Source organism: Solea solea, chromosome 11 (assembly GCF_958295425.1).
Source record: "Solea solea chromosome 11, fSolSol10.1, whole genome shotgun sequence".
In the NCBI taxonomy this organism is placed as follows: Eukaryota; Metazoa; Chordata; class Actinopteri; order Pleuronectiformes; family Soleidae; genus Solea; species Solea solea.
In genome coordinates this window covers 26,464,144-26,483,930 of record NC_081144.1, presented here as the reverse complement: position 1 = coordinate 26,483,930, position 19,787 = coordinate 26,464,144, and the positions used below count along the sequence as shown (strand labels likewise).

Genomic DNA, 19,787 nt, shown 5'->3' with positions numbered 1-19,787 from the left:
TGTCATCAGTGGACATAAAACTACAGGAAGCTGTTATCTGTCATTGTCCACACGTTGGCATTTTATGAAATAACTTTAACGTGTATTACGGCACATGGCTGCATTATGGATGAATACATGAATAACATGTTCCCACCTTGTTGCTGATGTGTTGCACCTTGTCGTCCAGGTCGTCTGCTTTCTCCTGCAGCTCTTTCAGCGTCTTGTTCTGAGCGGCCAGGACGCGCAGGAACTTGTCTTTACTGGCGTCCAGCAGGTCCTCGGTGAGAGCGCGCGTTTCTTTGGACTGTTCCACCGCGCTGAGCGGACCGGACACCGACGCGTTGCACCTCTCCTCGGCCTGCGTCCACTCCTGGTAATACTTCTTCACCTTCTCAAACTGATCTGTGAGGACACAGGGACGTGTTTTTGTGTTACTGACACTGCCTGAGCTTTGCACGCCCCCTGCTGGCTCACTGTGCCGAGAACCTGGGTTTTGCCACTTAATAAAGAGTTCTCATAAAATGTCTATGATAACTTAAAAATATGCTCCATCTCACCACTAACATAAAGTTCACCTAATGGAATCTCAGCCTGCTCAAGTCTATGATATGTATATGGTAAATTTGTGGCTTCATCACCATTATACAGACTGAAGTTTATAAACTTATCAAAGTCCATAGAGAAAATCAGCACTTTTAACTCGCAGGGACAAGGGAGCAGCTGGTCCACTGCTGCCCCCTTCAGTAAGTTTGTGGCACTGAGGTAAATCTCAAACCCCAAAGTCTCAAAACAACACGTTTGTGAAGTAAAATGACAGATTTTTTCAATGGGCTTTGGTGTGTGGGAGAAAACGGTTTATAAAGTGGCACGAAACTCCAGTTTCAGTCAGAAAAGGTTGTGTAATGGTGAGAAAAAGCAGCTTCAATCTTTTTAAGGTTTACCTGCGACTCCCGAGGTGAGGAAGTCGTTGAGCAGCTGCTGTTTGTGAGCAAACGTGGTGTTGATGTCCCTCAGTTCTCTCTCCAGAGTGTCCAGAGTGCGTCTCAGCGCCCCGTCTTCTTCTGCCGTTGTGTTTATGTCGCGTGTGACGCCCATCAGTCGCCCGTCAGTCAGGGCGATCTCAGCCCTGGATCAACATGGAGTTTTGTATTTATATGAACCATCTGGTCCTTCAGCTCGAGAAATAACACAAAACAAAGACGCGACGTCCTCACCTGAGGTCATCGATGCTCTGTCCAATCAGCTTGTGGATCCTGTCGCTGTCCTCGCCCCCGATCATGTCCTGCACCTGCTTCAGCTTCTTCTCCAGCTCTCTGATGCGCGAGTCCTCCACCCCCGGCGTGATGCCGCTCTCCAGGATCTTCTGCGCCGTGTACTGGACGTGCTCCAGGTCCCTCTTGATCTGACACAGCGCGTCGTCCCACAGCTGGAAGCAGGCGTGACACCGCACGCAGTTGGGAAAGACGCCGGAGAAACCCCGGGCGCACTCGTCGCAGCGCGTGCCCGCCATTCCCTCGCGGCACTCGCACACGCCCGTGCTTCTGTCGCACTGAGACACTTCTGATCCCAGAGGGTGACAGTTACACTCTGAAGAGAAGACACCAACAACTTATTATCATCATTAAAACTCAACACTTGGTTTGTTTGAAAACAAGGACACGAGGACGCCACTGAAAACAAGGACAGAGGATACTGAAAACGAGGACAGAGGACGCCACTGAAAACAAGGACAGAGGACGCCACTGAAAACAAGGACAGAGGACACCACTGACAACAAGGACAAAGGACGCCACTGAAAACGAGGACAGAGGATGCCACTGAAAACAAGGACAGAGGACGCCACTAAAATTAAACTGTGTTTGTGAACATAATTCATTGCCTTTGCAATGAATTATGTTCCCATTTAGAAGGAAAGCAGCACAGCTGGTGTCAACAGGCGACTCTGTTCGATTTTTTGTGTTTTCCTGTAAGAACGTCAGGGTGCAAATGAAAGAACGCTGTTGAGTCTCTTTCATTTTCTCTTTTAACCTGGAGGTCTCAGTGTGTGAATGTGGACATAAAAGACATGAGCACTTGTCTGTCTGAGGTTGACTGACCTTGACACTGCACCTGTGGGTCTCCCCAGTGGAACTGCTCACACTCTGTGCACCGTTGGCCTCCGAAGCCTGGACGACAGTGGCACTGACCTGTGAACTGTGGAAGACGCACACAACAAAGACTCCATCACTTTCATGTGTTCATCCTTCAGGATTTAACCCTCTTACGACATCACGATATTCTTCAGATTTCACGGCTGTAGAATTGTCAGAAAATGTGTCAATGAGTGAGTTCCTTCCTGAAACAGCGCGAGTTAAATGACCGTAATAACCACACGTTGGCTTTGACGTGCAACTTCTCAGCTTTGAGAAACCGTCAGAATGTTTCCGTAGTTACGCACAAACCGTCGCGTAACTACGGCGACGCAACGTGCGCTTGTGCCGACGCGCCGTCAGCGACACGCTGGGTGTTAAAGGGTTACGGCTCTCTGTGAGTTTCCACACGTGTCATGAATCCTCACCATGTTGCAGTGAGCTCCCTGAGCGTGCCGGGGGTCACAGCGGCACGGCTCGCAGCCTCGCTCCTGGCCGTAGTTCCAGTGGTTCTGGACGCACTGGTCACAGTTGCGGCCGGTCACGTTCTGCCTGCACACGCAGGCGCCGCTCTCCCGCTCACAGTCACACTGTCCGTCGCTGCAGGACGACTGGACGGTGCCGGCGGTCACACACGTGCAACCTGAACAAGCAGAAGAAGGAGATTACAATTGTGTTGAAAATAATCTTGTGTTTTGGTTTGTGTGTCTCTGCCACATAATGTCACGCCCTCTGTCTTAAGTTTACGGACAATAATCTCAAGTTATTGTCCAAAAACTGTCGATTTAACACAACTCGCTGCCAAATTCAAGGTAACGCTGTCTTCAAATGGACATTTGCAACGACTGAAACTCGGAAAAATCGATTATTAATCAATTACCAAATGAATCGTCAACTATGTTGTGTGTTTTTGTGTAACTTTTTCTGATTTTTAAATGTAAATATTTCCTGATTCCTTTGCTCCATAAATACATACAATACAACTTGCTGAGTAACTCCCGTTTGCACGCACAACATACACCAACAAAGACACAGACCATCATCACTCACGTCTACAGTCGTGGGCAATAGCGTTGCCATAGTAACCCTGTTGACACTGTCCACAGGAGGCGCCGTCCGTGTGGTACAGGCACTTGAGACACTGGCCGGTCCTGGGGTCGCACGAGTCCGGGTCCTGGGTGTCGATGTTGCCGCTGCACTCGCACGGCAGGCACTGACCGCCAGGTTGTTCTGGGTTGCCGTGGTAACCAGGGGCGCACCGGTCACAGCGGGTCCCTTAAGAAAAAGAACAAAAATATTGTTTTTAAAAAAACAGCATTTTCAGTAATATTTGTGTTATAAATGCAGCGTCGAGAGTTCACCAGCGTAGCCTTGTCTGCAGTGACACACGATCTGGTCCGAGCTCTGGTCGGCGCGACACGAGTGTCCGTTAAAGTGACCCGAGCCGGGGACGCCGGGGCACGGACACGGCCGGCAGTGTTCACCGGAACCGAGCACCGGGTTTCCAAAGAAGCCGTCCTCACAACTGGAACAAACACGTGAGACGTCAGAGACGCGACAGAGAGACGACAGAGAGAGGGGACAGAGATAGACGACAGAGAGGCGACAGAGAGGCGACAGAGAGAGACGAGAGAGAGACGACAGAGAGGCGACAGAGAGACGTCAGAGACGCGACAGAGAGACGACAGAGAGACGACAGAGAGACGACAGAGAGACGACAGAGAGAGGGGACAGAGATAGACGACAGAGAGGCGACAGAGAGACGACAGAGAGACGACAGAGAGAGACGACAGAGAGACGTCAGAGAGACGTCAGAGACGCGACAGAGAGACGACAGAGAGGCGCCAGAGACGCATTGAGGTTCAGGTGGAAAACACGCCATTAAAAGTCAAGCACTTTCAAGGATTTCAAGCACCCAAACAATACCCTGATGTTCTTATATACTGTATATTTAGTTTCAGTTCATAAAGTTTCTGAACTTTTGCAAATTTCCTTGATAGAGATGAATTCACTGATTACAAACCATCACTGACGTTGAATTATTCTACATTTATGCTTATTTTTTTTAATGCTCTGATCTTAGTCACATCACAAAAGACTCAACTTGATCAAATTTGCACCTGCTTAATTCTACAATAGCTGAATAACATGTTCGCTGCTTTACCTAGCTGCTACCGGAAGTTTCTAATCTACTCACTCTCCCCACACCAAAGTCCAGAGAGAAAATCAGTGTTTTTAGCCCGTGGTGACACAGTTGCTGCAGGTCTAAATCTGCCTTGTTAGACAAGTCGGTACGACTAGTGTTAACCTTAACGAAACATTTCAAACACTGAAGTCATAAAATGAAACAGTTGAAGTTAAAAATGGAGGCAGCAGTGGATCAACAACTCTTGAGTGCTGTAATCCAAAATCTCAGATTTTCTCTCTGGGCTTTGGTGTGGGAGTGTGCAGACGCTAACGTGACAGAAAACTGAATCCTCCAGTCAGAAAAGACTGAGATAAAGCAGCAAAGACATCATTTCCTTTGAGGAACCTTTATTTAAGTGATGCACTAGACCTTACGATAGACCAGTATGATAACCAGGGACAAACGTCAGCCTCACCGCTCACAGAAGTGTCCCGCTGTGTAGTCCCTACAGTCCGTACACTCCCCGGTGCCGGAGTCACAGACGTCCACGTGGCCGTTGCACTGACAGGGGCTGCAGCTGGGGAACCCCCACTGACCCGGCCGACAGTCACTGCACCTGCGTCCAGTGGCTCCGTCCCTGCACTGACACTGACCTGTGACTGGGTCACACTGGTGGCTCAGCGAGCCCTCGGGGTTGCAGTCGCAGGCTGGACAGGGAGGAGGAGGAGGAGGAGGAGGAGGTATTTGAAGGGTTATTCACTTATTGTCATTGTATGTTCATACGGCGGAATTAAAATGGCCACGCTATTGTGCAAACATAAAAACACAGGACATGAAATCAAAGGTAGGACGTAAAATAAGTAGAGTAAATATGAGTCTTTATTTAAGTGCAAATGCACAGTGTAACAAATACAGTGTCCATATTGTCCGTCTGTTTTGAATATGTTTGACAATTTAAAGGGGCAGTATGTAACATTTAGGAGGGTTAAAATTGAATTAACTGCCCAAAAATAAAAATTATAGCATTAAAATAAGCCCTTTTTGTGCACTTAGGCCATCTTGACCACACAAAACAAAACACAACAAACAATGAAGAAAAATGGCATGTGGGGGCCACCGTAGTTCAACGTCACCGTAGTGAAGTTGGAATGGTATTTTTTATATGAATTATTCTCATTTTCATTTGAATAACAAAATGATCACTTTCCTTTGGGTCTGTTTTTACGAGATTATTTTTTTTCCCAGGTCTGTTTTTACGAGATTAGTTTTTTTCCCAGGTCTGGGTCTGTTTTTTACGAGATTTTGTTTTTACAAGATTTTTGTTGGGTCTGTTTTTACGAGATTTTGTTTTTACAAGATTTTTGTTGGATCTGTTTTTACGAGATTTTGTTTTTACAAGATTTTTGTTGGATCTGTTTTTACGAGATTTTGTTTTTACAAGATTTTTGTTGGGTCTGTTTTTACGAGATTTTTTTGGGGGTCTGTTTTTACAAGATTATTTTTTTCCCAGGTCTGTTTTTACGAGATTTGTTTTTACAAGTTTTTTCTGTTTTTACGAGATAATTTTTTTTGCCAGGTCTGTTTTTATGAGATTTCTTTTTTTGGGGTCTGTGTTTACGAGATTTGTTTTTTCAGGTCTGTTTTTACGAGATTTTTGTTGGGTCTGTTTTTACAAGATTTTTTCTGTTTTTACGAGATTATTTTTTTCAGGTCTGTTTTTTGAGATTTCTTTTTCGGGTCTGTGTTTACGAGATATTTTTTCCAGTCTGTTTTTATGAGATTTGTTTTTGCAAGAGTTTTTTTTGGGTCTGTTTTAATGAGATTTTTTTTTCGGGACTGTGTTTACAAGATTTTTTTCGGGTCTGTTTTTACGAGATTTTATTTCCCCAGGCCTGCTTTTACGTGATTTGTTTTTACGAGATTTTTTCGGGTCTGTTTTTAAAATATTTGAGTTTTCGGTTCTGTTTTTAAAATATTTTAAATTTCAGGTCTGTTTTTACATAATATTACCGTTTTGATTAATTATTCAGCCCTGTGAGAGGTCACTAATTATTACACACTGGACCTTTAAAGTGATGTCACGTGATCACACAGTAAACTCACCAGTGCACCCGCTCACTCCAAAGCCGAAGCTCCCCGGGACGCACTGGTCACAGTGTTGACCCATCACGTTGGGTTTACAGCGACACTGACCTCCGACCCGTTCACACTCACCACTGAGGGAACCCTGTGGGTCACACTGACACTCTGCAGAGGAAAACAGCAGCATTATTAGCATTTATTCTAAATAAAAACATACAGAAGTTCTCCTCTCCTCACTCTTGTGTACGTACGCAGAGCGCCATCGTGAATGATGGACGAGATGCTGCAGATGAGTTTGGAGCACATCTCGGCCAGAGCGGGCATCGGCGTGATCATGAAGGAATCCAGACACATGTAGCGGATCATCTCCTCGCGCCTCTGCTCCGCCTCCGGCTCGTTACCCAGGAAACCAGGTAGCTCCGTGTATTTGGGGATCAAAACCAGCTATTGGGGTAAAAAAAAAAAAAAAAAAGAATAAATAAACAGTGCCATGTGGTGAAAAAGTGCAGATTTGTGTCCACCGAGGACAGAAAATATGTTTGTGGCAGCTTTTCCAACTAGAAATTTAAGTTTTGTGCCGCTTTTTAAACCCAGTCCCTCTCTGCACCAAAGCCCATTGAGAAAATCAGCGATTTTCACGTCACAGCACACAGGAGTTGTTGATCCTCCGTCACTAACTTTAAATGTGTTCTTTTGTTAATTTCGGTGTCCAGATTTACCTCAGTGACACAAACTGACCACACGAGGCAGCAGTAGACCAGCAGCAGTGAGCTAAAATCACTCATTTTCTCTCTGGACTTTGGTGTGACAAAAATCGTGATTCGAGAAATGACATTTAAAGTCAAGAAAAGGCTGCCTAACTATCTTTATGAAATCTGAAGAAGAGTTGGTCTGTATTTGGACGTCACGACCAACGTGGGGGTTAAGTGACTTGTCCAAGTACACACAAAGACTTTGCCGGAGCTGGGAATCAAACCCCCAACCCTCCAGTTGAAAGTACTTTTGATTATTAAGTACAGTAAATATCGTATACTTTAGCTTTTACTCAGGTTATGTTGTAAAAGATCATCGTCTGCCAAAGTCTATTTTTGGATAACGAGGCCGATAACTGTCACTCACCGAGTCGATGAGGATGAAGGCGGTCAGGTGTCGGTGCGAGACGCCGTGTCGCTGGAAGCGGATGGCAATCACGTAGCGGTTGCTGGGCTCGAAGCAGAAGGGCCGCGGTGTCTGGATGTATCTGTCAGAAACAGAAACAGGAACAGGTTCATTCACACGTGCCATGATTTGCTCTCGACAGGTTTCTCTATTTTCACTCTCTCTGTTTCTCGCCTTCCTTTCTTCCGCTGATGGGAACGACACATAGGGAAAAAAATCATCCTGTTTGAAATATGTGGCTTTCTTATGACATAGCGTAGTCAGTCATGTGTTGTCAAGTCATGGCTCCATGATCTTCATGATCTCCATGTTCTCCATGATCTTTATGATCTCCATGATCTCCATGTTCTCCATGATCTCCATGTTCTCCATGATCTCAATGATCTTTATGATCTCCATGATCTCCATGTTCTCCATGATCTTCATGATTTCAATGTTCTCCATGATCTTTATGATCTTTATGATCTCCATGATCTCCACGATCTCAATGATCTCCATGATGTCCATGTTCTCCATGATCTCCATGATCTCCATGTTCTCCATATACATATATTTTGAAGTTAATGGAGGGTATAAAGAAACAGAATGGTATGACATGGTATGAGCTAACCAGCAAATAAAGTTGTTTTGGTTCAAATGGAAAACAATTGAAGTAACAAGCTAAAAAGGAGCATATCGCCTATGCCGTGTTTTCCCCAGGTGTAACAGTTTGGTACATATTTTTCCATTAGAAATAGTACCAAAACAACTGGCCCCAACCTTCCATTTTTTTGGTACCCTTCCCTTGGGGGTCCAGAGTAATGGTACGGTACGGTTGGAGCTAGACCCACAACAGTCTGCTGATTAGCAGACAGAAAAGTGTCAGTCCCTTTCGACTTGTGTTTCTTCAACTTCCGCAGTCTATTCTCATACAAAAGAATATTCTCATACAAAACTTGACGTCTTGTTGAGACAAACGTGAGCGAGCCTGACTGAGGGCTTTACCGTTCCAAACTTGGATGAGGTTTGGCTGAAAAGTTCCTTGGCTGACTGAGAAGGATTAATACCAGAGCAATAAAACTTGGCATGCATTAAATCCAACCTTTCCTGATACTAACTGCATCGTTTCCTTCCAGATAAATCCTCGCTTGATCGCTAATTGAGGACTAAGAATATCAGTACAAGAGACATTTTGCAATTTGCATTTTAGCCCCCAAGAACATTCATGCTGACATAGTTGCTCCATTAGCGGATGATGCTCCAGCCTTATCAACTGTCCAATAATGGGCAGCTGAATTCACGGATGACAGATGTTTGACTCTTAATCATGATAGTCAACGTTTGTAAGCATCTCACAAGAAGGAGTAGGGAACGTTCTGCAGGACGAACTTGGAATGTCTAAGGTTTCTGCACAGCTGGTCATGTCACAGGAGAACAACAGGAGTGCAGATCCAGCTGGGTTTCCTGGATCCACCACCAAGACAGACACAAAAACACAGTCCATGCAGTGGAAAGACAAATGTTTTGTCTATTGATGAAAGCTTCTATACCAAGGACATCCAGGAGCTGCAACACCAGTGGAAGAAGTCTGTAGACCACACAGGAGACTCTCGTATACTTGGTTTAAGGACAGTAGTCCAGTTAAAGTCAGGACAAAACCAACCAAACCTAAACCAAGTTCACAGAGTTCGTCTCAAACAGACTGTGGTTTATTTTTTCTAACTCTGTAATTATCAGTAACCAAAACGCCTGGCATGGTATGACACAGACTTTGTGCCTCAGGCTTGCAGGGGAATAAGAATAGAAATATGAGTATGTGGCTCACACACACACACACAGAGCAACACAGGCCGGGACACGTTCAACAGATAACAATGGAATGGTGACATATTTCTTTTTTTTCTCTTTCCCTGAGCTGTAAAACAAAACACAGGCCAGATCAACACCTGATACAAATCCTTCAGAGACAGGAACACACACACACACACCTAACAAAAGCCTTATCCTTTACCTTAACCATAATCAGTTAATGCCTAATCTTAACTTCAAATCTTGGGCTTTAACTAGTTCCTCAGAAATGAGGTTCTGCCTCATTAAGACCAGGTTTTGGTCTCTGTGAGGACTACTGGTCCTGACAAGGTCAGTGTTTATGAGATAAAAAACACACGTGTGTACTCTCTTAACAAAGCAGACGTGAATTGTTGCCTTCAGGCCACAGTTACTGTTCTTAGGAAAAACAGTGTTGAATAAACACCAGAACACTGTGATATGACCGATGCATGTGCTTGTATTTACAGTTTCAGTCCATTATTACTGACCTCTGACCTCTGACCTAACCCTAACCCTAACTATAACCTCAACCTAACCACACAGCATGTCTTTACCTTAAAATGTAGTCGTATACATTATGGAGACGTGATGTTTGTCCCCATGAGGAAGACAAGTAATGCAATAATGTGAGTGTTGAAACGCATTGTCCTGATTGTCCTGATTCATTTGGACATGTCCAGAGAAAGTGTTATCTCTCTTCCAGTTAACCCTTAGAACACAGAGCATTTAGGCGGATTTTTTCCATTACTATGTTAAAACAAATATACAGAGACAATAACAATGTGTGATATAGAGTGTCTAATATCAACTATATAAACACACCTAAGCAAAAAGTACTGAAAACATTTTAAAATCAGATTGAATTTGTGTTCAAATTGGACTTACGTCAAAGTTCAAAGTTCGGTTGATTCATTTTTATGAACAGAAATAATTATTAATAATAATAATAATAATAATAATAATAATCCTTCCAGTTTCAATAGGGTTCTTGCAACCTTGTTGCTCGAACCCTAATAACAACTTTCACTTAAGTAGACTAAACGTTTCTTTTTTAAAGCCTGAAGACGTGACCTATGAACACACACCCCCTGACATGATTGTCCATGTAAGGAGTTGTGTGTTATTCCCACGGCAATTTACCAAAGGAGCACCTGCGGGCAGGGTTAATGCCTCACCACAAATCTTAGGCTTGTATACACACACACACATACACACACACAGTGGTACCTGCTGCGGTGTGGCAGTGTCACAGTGTAGATCTGTTCAGTCGGTAGAAGGTTTCCACAGCGGAGACTTGAGGGCAGCTGGACTGAGGAAATACTGACCATGGCCTCCCAGTCTTCTGTGGACTATACACACACACACACACACACACACAAAGCTGAGTTCAGGAAAGCTTCAGTTAAAGCTACAGTAGGCAGGATTCCTTTGACATTACTGATATTCAATGATAAACTTTCAGCTTAATGTAAATAAAACGACGTGAGATGGAATTAAACTTCTTCAGGATTTATACTCTGACCTTTGAACCCACTGCACCTTAAACATGAATCATTTTTTAACTTGTTAGTCTCACAGCTCATGTCCTCGGCGCTCACTGACCTCGGCTTCGTAGCGGATCATGATGTCATACTCCATGGCGTAGGGGACGTTGTCGACGGTGAACACCAGGCCAGCGCCGTCTTTGACCCGTGCAAACCCGGGTCCGGTCCACGTCACCATGTGGCTCAGAGAGTGTTCCCTGTGGACGGTTCTCACGTCCGGCTAAGAGACACAAGAGAGAGAGAGAGAGAGAGAGAGAGAGAGAGACACAGAGACACAGAGACACAGTGAGACACAAGAGAGGGACACAGAGAGAGAGACAAAAGAGAGAGAGATACAGTGAGACCCAAGAGAAAGAGACACAGTGAGACACAGAGAGAAAAACACAGTGAGACAAGGAGAGAGACACAGTGAGACAGAGAGAGAGACACAGTGAGACACAGTGAGACAGACAGAGAGAGACAAAGAGAGAGACACACACAGAGATAGAGAGGGAGAGACACAGTGAGACACAGAGAGAGAGAGAGGGAGAGACACACAGAGACACAGAGAGAGACATACAGTGAGACAGAGAGAGAGACACACAGTGAGATAGAGAGGGAGAGACACAGTGAGACACAGAAGTGAAGTTATAATTATATAATGAGAGAATCACCACTAACTTAATTCAACTTAAAGCAACACTATGTAACTTTTCCTCACTGTCACTGTGACATTTACGGTAACTTAACTTTTGTGTTTTACAATGTTTATAATGTCTTTTCTGACATTCAAACACGTTCTTGTGATGCTTCTGTAATATTACATTTAGTCATGTAGTGAAAATAACTGTATTAACATAAATGAGTAAATGACTAAAATAAACATCTCACTGTTTGCTGAAGCTGGCGGATTCGTCTCAGCGCTGCTCGATGCTGCTGTGAGTCTGTGATGCGACGGTGACGCCGGTGACGCCTCAGCTGGTTACTGAGGTGTTCAACGCAGTCTGTCTCTGCCTGAGGACGGACTTTACCCTGAGAGGACAGAGGAGACAGGAGGAGGAGGGAGGACACAAGGAGAGAACAGATGAGAGAGGAGATACATAGAGAAAAGAGTAGACAAGAAGAGAAGAGATGAGACAAGAAGAGATGAGACAAGAAGAGGAGAGAGGACCCAAGGAGAGAAGAGATGAGACAAGGTGAGGGGAGAGGAGAGAGGACCCAAGGAGAGAAGAGATGAGACAAGAAGAGGAGAGGGGAGTGAAAAGAGTAGACAAGGAGAGAAGAGATGAGACAAGAAGAGGAGAGGGTAGAGGAGAGAGGACCCAAGGAGAGAAGAGATGAGACAAGAAGAGGAGAGGGGAGAGGAGAGAGGACCCAAGGAGAGAAGAGATGAGACAAGAAGAGGAGAGGGGAGAGGGGAGAGGAGAGAGGACCCAAGGAGTGAAAAGAGTAGACAAGGAGAGAAGAGATGAGACAAGAAGAGGAGGGAGATGAGGAGAGAGGACCCAAGGAGAGAACAGATGAGACAAGAAGAGGAGAGAGGAGAGGCGAGAGGACCCAAGGAGAGAAAAGAGTAGACAAGGAGAGAAGAGATGAGACAAGAAGAGGAAAGGGGTGAGGAGAGAGGAGATAAGAGACGACACAACGAGAGAAAAGATAAGACAAGAAGATGATAGGGGAGAGGAGAGAGGACCCAAGGAGAGAAGAGAGGAGATAAGGAGAGAAAATAGTAGACAAGGAGAGGAGAGGGGTGAGGAGAGAGGAGATAAGGAGAGAACAGATGAGAGAAGAAGAGGAGAGGGGAGAGGAGAGAGGACCCAAGGAGAGAAAAGAGTAGACAAGGAGAGAAGAGATGAGACAAGAGGAGGAGAGAGGACACAAGGAGAGCAGACAGGAGAGAAGAAAGAGGAGGCAAGGAGAGAAGAGTGGAGACAAGGAGACGAAAAAGGAGAGCGGGGAGAGACACAAGGAGAGAAGATAGGTGAAAGGGTACATGGAGAGAAAACTATTTTTAAATGATTACATACAAAAAAACACATAACTGTTTACAAACTACACACTCATACAACATGTCACATTGTGTCACATTGTGTCGAGGACATTGTCGTAAACTTAAACCAGTATAGAATTTATTATGTGAGCCTTTAGTTCAGTGACTTTTTTTACACTTTTATACACTTCAGCAAAACCTTCCACACAGTGACCATGAGACCATGAGACCAACCGTGAGACATGTTTGTGTGTCTCATGTCACGTCTTCACTTCACGTCCTGATCTTGTACACATTCCTGTCACTGACTGTCTGAACTTGCCTGAAGGGCTGAACGGGGAAGTGGAGAGAGGCCAGAGAGGGAGAAGGGGCCTCGCCTCACCTCCTCCTCCCTCACTGGTATGAGTGAAGATGGAAGAGGACGGAAGGTCGAGACAGAAAGTGACAGAAAAAGGAAAGAATGTGCGAATGTGAGTCGATGGCAGAGGACAGAGAGGAGTTAGAGGGGAGGAGTGATTAGTCCGTGACAGCAGGAACAGGCTTGTCACAGTGTTTGGAGGGAGATCATCTTCATCACAGTGTCATCATGCATAATCCCCTAATCCCATGTGAACACAGTATGAGCTCAACATGCTGTGGATCCCACAAAAGGGATGAAAATTTACCAGGGTCTTTGAATGCATCTCGTGAGCTACACACGCTGTAGAGAACCCTGAATTACTTTCACTTGCTCTCATGCACTGGAATTTAGAATATTTGAATATTCAACAAATAATCAAATATTAAATGATCTTCTTTTTTTCTAGAAACGCCCACAGTTACTGGTGTAAAGCTGTAGTGCGTAACTTCAGATAGTGCTGGTTAAGTCTTTCACGTCTATACACGTGTCTCTGTGTTTCTCATGAACAGAATAACATCACCAAAGCTTACGTACTACAGCTTTAAGCAGGTAACAAAAGAACCAGGATGAGTTTCACAGAAGCTGCTCGAGCCGCAGCAGAAAAGCTGTTTGTCTAATCTCTTTGACTCCAGCACCAGAACGAGCTCGTCCTCCAAACATCCGCTCACAAACAACCTCGGTGGATCTGAACAATATGAAAACAGTCATAACACACGACGTTTGATGTGGAACAGTCTGTGTGAGATACTGAGAGCAGACGGACGATTGCATCTCCTGTGAACAAGGCTTGATAATCCAGGGACACACAACTGCAGCATGGTCAGAAATATGAAAATATGCTGTGTATGAAAAGGACACTACAGTTTTATTTTACTCACTAATCTCTTGATCATGTTTTATTGATTAAATGCAAATAAAATGGTGGAAAATATCGTTGAGTGTTTCCCAGAAATCTAAATGTTACTGTTAAAGAAGAGGAGCAAATAAACCAGAACATATTCATCTTTAAGAAATGAACATAAATAAACATCAACAAAAGCTCACCTAATAAAATGTATGCCTAGTTAAGTCAGTGCCATCTTTTAAAAATATGTTTATTGCTTAATCTTGACATAAAACAACGTTTTCTAGCTGCAAACTGAAATTTGAGTCGCGCTGTAAACTGCTCACTCTCCTGCACCAAAGTCCATCGAGAAAATCAGCAACTATCAGTAACTTCAAATGTCATTCTGTAAAATCCTGAGTCCAGATTGACCTCAGTGACACAAACTGACCACACGAGGCAGCAGCAGAGCAGCAGCTCCTGTGTCTCCGCCGGCTAAAAACCAGGATTTTCTCTATGGACTTTGGTGCAGGAGAGTGAGCGCCTTTTCTTTTGCTCACACGCCACACTGATCTGCAGTGAACACCGGGGGCGCTGCGGTTCTTACCGGCAGCACGGGGTCACCGGGCGAGTGTCCCGTGGCGTCTTCAGCCTCGTACTTGTAGAAGTCGAGCGGGGCGCAGAAGTATCCGGGCTGCACCTCAGAACACTGTCGACCCATCACATGTCTCCTGCAGTCACACTGGCCGCTCTCCATCATGCACCTGACACGACAGGTGAAAGGTCAAAGGTCACTTAACTTCTATAATATATTCTATAATATAAATATAATATGGTATTGTCTGGTTTTTTTGTTTTTGTAAAATAGTTTTCGATTTGAATTGTCTTCTTGATTTTGTTTTATTTTTATTGAATGTTTTTCTTTTAATTTGGTTTTGCTCTGATTCTGTTTGTTTTGCCTTGTTAATGCTCTAAAAAACAATTCAACTATATGATTATTATCATGTTACTATTATTTTCTTATTATTATATACACTATGTGAAGGCGGGATCTATTTTATTTTATTTTTTCTTTACTTTTTGTGTAATCTGTGCTGTTGTATTTGTCCTCAATTGCCTATATTCATATACCTCTATATTTATATGTATATAAATATAGAGGTATATGACATAAAGGTGACGGTAAACCAGGCACACTGGTAAAATGAGGAGAACATTTCAGCGTCTGATAAACCCTGGCTTCTCTTCTTAAACTGTCTTTCATTTACATGAAACAAACTCCTGCTTCTGTCACTGTCTCATAAATCACTGACTCATAAATCACTGTCTCATAAATCAGTAAGATTGTCGTACCTGTTGTTGACGGCGCCACCAAAGTCACAGTCGCACGGTCGGCAGCCGGCCAGGTCGTTACTGAGGCCCCAGTATTCAGGCTGCAGCAGAGAAAGAAGAAGACTGAGTGTCAGGAGTCACAACAACAACAACATTTAAGGACTTTCCAGGACCAATGCCCCCAAGACTCAATGTGCTGACACAGCTTAAGATGTGGAGGGCAGTGGACAGTGTCCACAAGTAATGATGTCTCCATGTTTGTCCAAGCAACGCAGGGCATGAAACAGCAGGTGATATGAGACATGAGAGACATTTACCTCAATATCAACTTCTTCCTGAAACAAAACTCAAGCACTTTCAATGACCCATGTCTATTTAGGACAATTTTCAAAAACCTTCAAGGACCTTTCATTTTTCTTTCTTTAATTTAGGGCTAAGATTTGAGTTATGGTTATGGTTAAGGCTCATGTTAGGCATTAACTAGTTATGGTTATGGTTAAGGCTCATGTTAGGCATGAACTAGTTATGGTTATGGTTAAGGCTCATGTTAGGCATTAACTAGTTATGGTTATGGTTAAGGCTCATGTTAGGCATGAACTAGTTATGGTTATGGTTAAGGCTCATGTTAGGCATTAACTAGTTATGGTTATGGTTATGGCTCATGTTAGGCATTAACTAGTTATGGTTATGGTTATGGCTCATGTTAGGCATTAACTAGTTATGGTTATGGTTAAGGCTCATGTTAAGCTCAGTTTTGAAAGCTCAGTTTTAAACACCAAAACAACTCTTTCTTTTAGATATTTTTAATCCCAGGATTAAATGAGTTTAAGGGAGCAGCAGCTGTCACTCACCAGACACCGGTCACAGTAACGACCGGTGACGTATCGTTTGCAGGAACAGTCTCCGCTGATCTGATCACAGGGAGCTCCCATCATTATGATGCCACGAGGGTCGCAGTTACACGCTGTGGGAGGAGCACACACACACACACACACACAGGAGCAACGGTCAGCCTGTATCCCTGATAGGGGTTTGTGTAGCTTGCTGTGGGTCCACTGGTGGCACACGCCCCACAGATTGAGATACGTACGTTGGCAGCCCAGCAGGTCGTTGTAGCTGAGTCCGTAATGTCCCTCCTTGCAGTCGTCGCAGCGCGTTCCTTTGACGTTAGCTTTGCAGCGACACTGTCCTGAGATCATGCCCATCTCTGGGTCAGTGTGACTGTCACACACGCCTCCTTCCAGCGAGCCCACGGGGTCACAGTCGCACGCTGGAGGTCAGAGGGACAGTGGAAACATGTACACTGTACACACATATATACAAATACACATATTATATTCTATAATCATGACCTGAGACCAGATCTTCTTCTTCTTCCTCTTCCTCTGACAAAAGTTTGTACAGATCCAATAACAAAACGTGCAGTTTGAGCTTTGGTTTTTCTAAGAGTTTCGAGTAACCATGGTGACAAAAATTGCACAACACTGCGAATAATTTCCACATACACATGAATGGGAAACCCAGCCCAATTTGGAGCCTCACGGTGTCGTCATACTTTGACGCAGAAGCGTGGTTGAAACTTTAAATGGGTCACAAGACTTGAGACTTTTCTCACCTAAACCTAAGTTTTGATACATAATTACACGTTTTATACAACCGCAGTTTAAGTTTTGTACTTTTTTTTGTATGTTTTCAGATTTTATGGCTCAGTGGTTAAGACCCGCCCTGTGTGCAATAAGACATCATGGACGCAATGGTCGCAGGTTCGACTCCACCCCTGGCTGATTGTAAGTCACTTTGGATAAAAGCGTCTGCTTAATGACATGTAATGTCATTTTATAATGATTGTGTGTGGCGTGCACTAGAGTGACACCCTCTGCTGAGGTCCATGAAAAAGACAGAAATCTCTAAACAAACTCTTCTCCTGCCCACAGTGTGTTTTACATAAAAACGTTGCTGTTTTTTTAAATGAAGCTGAGGGTGATTTTAAAACTGTCATTTCTCTGTCAATTCACAGCCGTTTTCCACAGATTTGAATGTGGGAGCTGCTGAAACCTCGTGACGCTCACACACCAAACATTTACTCTCTATCATCCACCGTTCTTGAAATAAAACAACTTTAAAACGTGCTGTTTTCTCTGTTTTTCACCCATTTTGGACAGTTAGAGACAGGTGTTTGGAAGGAGGAGGGGGAACAGGGAGGGGGAGGGGCTTGTGAGTTTTAAAGGTTGATTCCACCAAAATACTAAATACTTTAAAGGTTCAATCCCCCCAAAGCGGCAGGACGATCAAAATGTTGTCGTTAATAAATGAATGAAATGTATAAAAATGTAAACTCACCGACGCAGACTCGCGGGTCTCTGATGTCCTTGAAAGGATCTTTGTAGTAGAAAGGTTTGCACGTGTCACAGCTGCGGCCGACGGTGTTGTGCTGACAGTTGTCACACACGCCGCCGCTGACGTTGCCCGTGGACAAGAACACCGCCATGTCGAAGTGACACTGGTGCGAGTGGCTGTTACAGATACACTCTGCACCAAACAAGACGGTAAAACAAGAGATGATCGGTATATTACTCTGGAGATAACGCTCATTCACCAATATCTTTTCTAAATGTCATTTTAATTGTCTAAATTACAACTCATTAATTATCGCAGACATCAAATATATCAATAGATTCAATATTTTCAGGGAATATTTATGCAAACAGTCGTGCATAACAATATCTATCCTGTGGCCTAACTTCAAGTTCTGTCCAAGATTGTCCTGAAATCCCACTAAAACAAAAATAATGACAAAAAAGGGGTCAATTACAGATTATATCATACACAAATATAGAAAGATTTGTAAAGAAATGACATTATTGTGAAGAAAATCCACAATTTTCAGTCAAATAGGAAAGAATATTATTACTAGTATCTTTACTACAGCACACACTGGACAGAATGTCTCAGTCAGATGTTGGACATCTGCGAGGACACGTTATTTACTACAGGTTTGAGGCCACAGTTTCTTTATTAACCCATTTAAATTAGTAATTCAGGTTCCTGGAGGTTTTTGGACGTGAATTTTGACATGGCCAAAAAAACCTTTATCATACTTATTTTTCATGATAAATGTCAGAAATGTTCCTCAGTGAAAACTGTAACTTGTATTTTTTTACGTTTTCATGTAAAAAATTACACATAGCACATTTTTTAAAATCTAAAATCAAACTATTATTGATGCTGGATACAATATACTGATTGATATTGAAGAAAAATATGTTGTGAAATACAATTACTGAATTAAAACAAAAATTAAATCGACACCGTTTCTGACCTTATGATGTTAAGAATATATCCACTGACTTTTATGTCACCATTTCATAGCAGGAAACTGAAGTTTGTAACCTCACTCTCTCCTGCACCAAATCCCAGTGAGAAAATCATCATTCATTTTGTGTGCTGTAGTGTAAAATGGCTGATTTTCTTCATGGCCTTTGGTGCAGAGGAGTGACACGTTTACAAACTAACACAGACTTCAGTTTCCAGTCATTTTATGAGCTTTTATTTCGTGTGTGTTTGACCTCTGCACGTGTGTGGGTTTCCCGCCTCTGCTGGTCTCCAGGGCAGGTCGTTGTGGAAGTCTTGGCAGCGCTCACAGTTCAGGCCCTCAGTGTTGTGTTTGCAGACACAGCGACCGTGGATCTGAACACAGATGGAACAATGATGCAGTTAGATGCAGAAATTTGAGAAGCATCATTTTCTGTCTTAATTCTTCTCCGTATTCTGCCAGATCACGATGTCGATAGAAAGGTAAACATCGTAAATAGATATGTAGACGCACTTTATTGATCGCACAACTCTTGTCCACACTCAAACTGAAGTTTGGATCATTTTGAAAAAGTCCATAGAGAAAAGCAGCGATTTTACCGTCACAGTTGATCCACCGCTGCCTCCATCAGTAAGTTCAACTATATTATTGTGTTTGAAATTCTATTTTCAGATTTGACAAAGTGACACAAACTTGCCAAAAGTGGCAGCAACACAACAGCAGCTCTTATTCCTGTGTGAGCTCAAAACGCTGGTTTCTCTATGGACTTTGGTGCAGGAGTGAACCGTTGATCAAACGTCATTTTCAAGGCCGTCTAACAGCAGAATCCCAGACTTAAGCGAGGGTAAGTGCTCATGTCCAAAGAACTGACCATGCCGAGCTCGCGGGCATCCACCCCTGGCACTGGAGCGCACTCGGAGGCGTGACCGTAGCAGAAGCAGCTCCCTCTGACCACCAGCTCGTAGAGGGCGTAGTAATATTTCTGCAGGACGTCGAAGCGTCGGTCCAGCAGGTCGTCGCCCAGAGTGTTGAGCTTGGTGAAGTTGATGCGCAGGTTGGTGATTCGTAAGAGTTCTGTGGCGGTGAAGGAACGAACGGGGGAGAGATTTTGTGTCATT

The 19,787-nt window shown here is 43.8% G+C and overlaps 1 protein-coding gene across 3 annotated transcripts in view; it reads right to left on the bottom strand.

The window, feature by feature from the left end:
- The window catches only part of lamb2l (laminin, beta 2-like), a 60,403-nt gene that overhangs the window by 7,052 nt on the left and 33,564 nt on the right, over positions 1 to 19,787 (bottom strand). For all 3 annotated transcript variants that reach the window (XM_058642708.1, XM_058642710.1, XM_058642709.1), the window contains exons 8-28: positions 19,541 to 19,743; positions 18,923 to 19,043; positions 17,697 to 17,885; positions 16,447 to 16,626; positions 16,208 to 16,320; positions 15,378 to 15,457; positions 14,632 to 14,788; positions 11,703 to 11,843; positions 10,891 to 11,052; positions 10,516 to 10,637; positions 7,441 to 7,561; positions 6,573 to 6,765; positions 6,343 to 6,486; positions 4,715 to 4,946; positions 3,473 to 3,636; positions 3,162 to 3,386; positions 2,540 to 2,754; positions 2,079 to 2,175; positions 1,197 to 1,569; positions 924 to 1,108; positions 137 to 384 (exon numbers count right to left, since the gene is read on the bottom strand). In XM_058642708.1, the coding sequence (XP_058498691.1) occupies positions 137 to 384; positions 924 to 1,108; positions 1,197 to 1,569; positions 2,079 to 2,175; positions 2,540 to 2,754; positions 3,162 to 3,386; positions 3,473 to 3,636; positions 4,715 to 4,946; positions 6,343 to 6,486; positions 6,573 to 6,765; positions 7,441 to 7,561; positions 10,516 to 10,637; positions 10,891 to 11,052; positions 11,703 to 11,843; positions 14,632 to 14,788; positions 15,378 to 15,457; positions 16,208 to 16,320; positions 16,447 to 16,626; positions 17,697 to 17,885; positions 18,923 to 19,043; positions 19,541 to 19,743 (3,665 nt within the window). The remainder of the gene's footprint in view (positions 1 to 136; positions 385 to 923; positions 1,109 to 1,196; positions 1,570 to 2,078; positions 2,176 to 2,539; positions 2,755 to 3,161; positions 3,387 to 3,472; positions 3,637 to 4,714; positions 4,947 to 6,342; positions 6,487 to 6,572; positions 6,766 to 7,440; positions 7,562 to 10,515; positions 10,638 to 10,890; positions 11,053 to 11,702; positions 11,844 to 14,631; positions 14,789 to 15,377; positions 15,458 to 16,207; positions 16,321 to 16,446; positions 16,627 to 17,696; positions 17,886 to 18,922; positions 19,044 to 19,540; positions 19,744 to 19,787) is intronic.